The sequence below is a fragment of the Epinephelus moara genome, chromosome 6 (assembly GCF_006386435.1).
Source record: "Epinephelus moara isolate mb chromosome 6, YSFRI_EMoa_1.0, whole genome shotgun sequence".
In the NCBI taxonomy this organism is placed as follows: Eukaryota; Metazoa; Chordata; class Actinopteri; order Perciformes; family Serranidae; genus Epinephelus; species Epinephelus moara.
In genome coordinates this window covers 39057022-39060054 of record NC_065511.1, presented here as the reverse complement: position 1 = coordinate 39060054, position 3033 = coordinate 39057022, and the positions used below count along the sequence as shown (strand labels likewise).

Below are 3033 nucleotides of genomic sequence, written 5' to 3'. Positions count from 1 at the left end.
CTTTAGGTCTTTCAAACTTTTTCAGAGCTGTTATCAGACTGACAGATCCAGCGCTCCCAGTGGTGGCGTTTATCCATCAGTGATAGATGGGAAACATTTGGGCTGCTGTGACGAACACACTCACAGATTAGCCTCATATTGATTCATGGCTGAGACTCTGTTGAACGCAGGTCGCACAGGTTGTGAGGAGAGCAAGAGCTCCCTGACACGTGGCCAACATTTATGGTATGTCTCTGAGTGTGTGTGTGTGCTTCGTGATGAACCTTCACAGCAGGCGGTCTGGTCCTCATTATCTTCCCAGTGTCCACGCTCATGGCAGAGAGCCTGTCTCCGCCGCCGCAAAGCTGCAGATTAATTTTGATTTTAACAGCATGTGTAACACGCAGAACACATGTTTGCTTTCCTTTCATTTGCGAGACGCTCCTCTCACACACGCTTGCTGCAAGCCCACTCCTGAAACTGCCCTCAATCGGTCATGATATACTGAGATGAAAATATTATCTCAGAAATGTTGATTATTTTATATTTCCAAGAAACACAAGCAGCATGCGCTCCAGCTGTGCTGGTTAAGAAGGATTTATTATTCCTGTGTGATATGGCCGCTGACTCAAAGTGTGATCAGGGAAATATTCTGTCTTTGAAATGTGCTGAACAAACAGATATTGAAGATTATTTGACAAAGAAAATCCTGACTAAAGATCCTCTTATTAGCCTTTTCCAGCTTCCACCATGATCCTTATTCGTGTTTCATGATTACGTTGTTTGATGCTGTGATAAAAGTTGTGGATCATGGTTTGTAGTCTTCCAAAAACACTGCAGATTTAACATCTCATGCTGACATTACAAGAAGTGTCTCCATCAGGCTCGTAACATTACTGCACATACTAGTTTAGTTACAGATGTTTGTTGTGACAACAAGCTGTGACTCAACAGACTGTGACAAACTGATTTCAGAATTTACTGTGACCCCTCTGATTTTCCTCTCTCTGTACTGACCAAAAGTTTGTGTTCGCCACAAACTTTTGGTCAAACTGATGCATTTTCTGATTGGTTTGATGCACTTCACTTCATTTCATGCTTCATTGTGTCGATTAATGTCTGTTCACTTTTGTTTGTGTCCATCCTGTGACTCTGAATGTGTTCCACCTCTTAACAAAATTATTAACATGCGTCTTAGCGTCAACATTTGCTTTAGAAATTGGGGTTTGTGCTCAGTGAAGTTGGTCTAATATTAGACCTTGTTTAGGCGGTTGATCTTTGTTTTATTGAGGATTGACTTTTTGAATTTTTTTTTTTTACATAAGAATAATGCCTTAGGTGCCTTTCAGAGCACCCAAGGACACCTTACAAGATACAGTTTAAAAAAAAAACAAGCAGCAATGTGTCCATCGATCATAAAATCAAACAATTCCATAATATACAATAAAAGTTAATAAAACGACTAGACAAAATCATAATTATAAATATTAGGTAAAAAAATCATCAAGCCCTGACCAATGTCCTTGTGTTTGATGGCATTGGGCCTGGAAAGTCCCTGAAAAGTCCTTGAATATGTTGTTCAAGAAGGTGTGGGAACCCTTTATATCATTTCAAGACATTATTTTATGTTTTGCTTTTTTTTTTAGAGCAGCCTTAATACAAACGCCACCCTTTACAGAGCGTGTCTGAGGGTATAATATCTCTCCATTATTGTTTTCAAAACAAATAACCGAAAACTCTTTTTGTGTCGCCCAGGCAGCGGGAGCTATCCGACCTCTGGTTTCCACGGTGATAGCCACCACATCAGAGGGCTACCTGGATCATTCTCTGGAGCGAGCCAAGTACCGAGCCAGCGAGATGCCTCAGGGATTCACATATGATGTCATCTACCAGGCCTATCAGAGGGTAGAGTCTGTTGTTTCATTTGTCGTTAACACACAAGAGGGCGTTCCAATGTTGTCAGTGGTGGGCACCAGGGTGAGAGTCACAACCATCAGTGCATGCGCGATAAGACAGAAAAGACACACAAGGACAACATAATGCAGTTTGATGGTGGGACATTTAAAATGTGACTTTGGCATTTTTCAACCTTTTTCCATGTTGTTGTGTCTTAAGTAACAAATGGGAACAACAATTTTTGGAACTGGTCCAGTATTGCAGGAGAGGGCTGCAGCTCACAGCGAGTCTGTTGAGTCTGTTGCTGCTTAAACAAAAAGGATCCTACTCTTTAACAAGGTCTGTTTCAGTAGGGTTCCTTTCTATAATGTTGTCGGACACTTAAAATAGCAAGCTGAGCCTGTCAGTGACAGAAACAAACACTTTTTGTGTGCTTCAATTAAAATCACTGTGCAACCATGCCTTAAGTGGTCACACTGAGGCCCATTTCACAGCTTCAGGTTCAGTGCTCTCACTCAAGTTGTTCCCATTTGTCACTTGGAAACAAAAATGTGGGAAAATCAGGTCCAGGTTGAAAATACCCAAAGTACCCACTAACATGTTGAAAATTTTGCAGCTTAAGTCCCGAACTCAGTACAAAAAATGTTGACATAGCAACAAATGATGTTCTGTGTCTTCTGTCAATCAGCGAGCAAAGACGCATAAACGTAGCCAGACTTAAAAAGAGACTAAGAGGACAGCAACTGCATTGAGTGTCCATGTTACGGTAATTGAAAAGTAATACGGAGTTATTCTAAAAAAAAATTAAGCTTATCCCTTTTGAGGCAGTCATCTTTTTTTGTGATAACCTGTTAAGAGTGTCCTGTTTCCTCAAATGTAATTAATGTGTGTTTAAAAAATGATGTAGTGTTGATTTAGGCTTCCCACTTAACTCAAATACACATTTGCCCCTTCTTTGAAAATTCCTGGAAGGTAGGGCTGTCAAGCGATTAAAAAAATTAGGGATGCACCAAAATGAAAATTTGTGGCCGAAGCCGAATAATATTAAGCGCTTGGCCGAATACCGAGTACCGAATACTGAATATTGTTGTTTAGTTTTTCAGTAGTTTTTGCAGATGAACCCCCTCCAGATTAGTGTTGTCACGGTACCAAAATTGG

General features: G+C 40.6%; 1 protein-coding gene across 1 annotated transcript in view; it reads left to right on the top strand.

Moving 5' to 3' along the window:
- Window positions 1-3033, top strand: part of crppa (CDP-L-ribitol pyrophosphorylase A) — a 68036-nt gene that overhangs the window by 8286 nt on the left and 56717 nt on the right. Inside the window, exon 3 of the mRNA XM_050046922.1 lies at window positions 1735-1884. Coding sequence (XP_049902879.1) covers window positions 1735-1884 — 150 coding nt within the window. The remainder of the gene's footprint in view (window positions 1-1734; window positions 1885-3033) is intronic.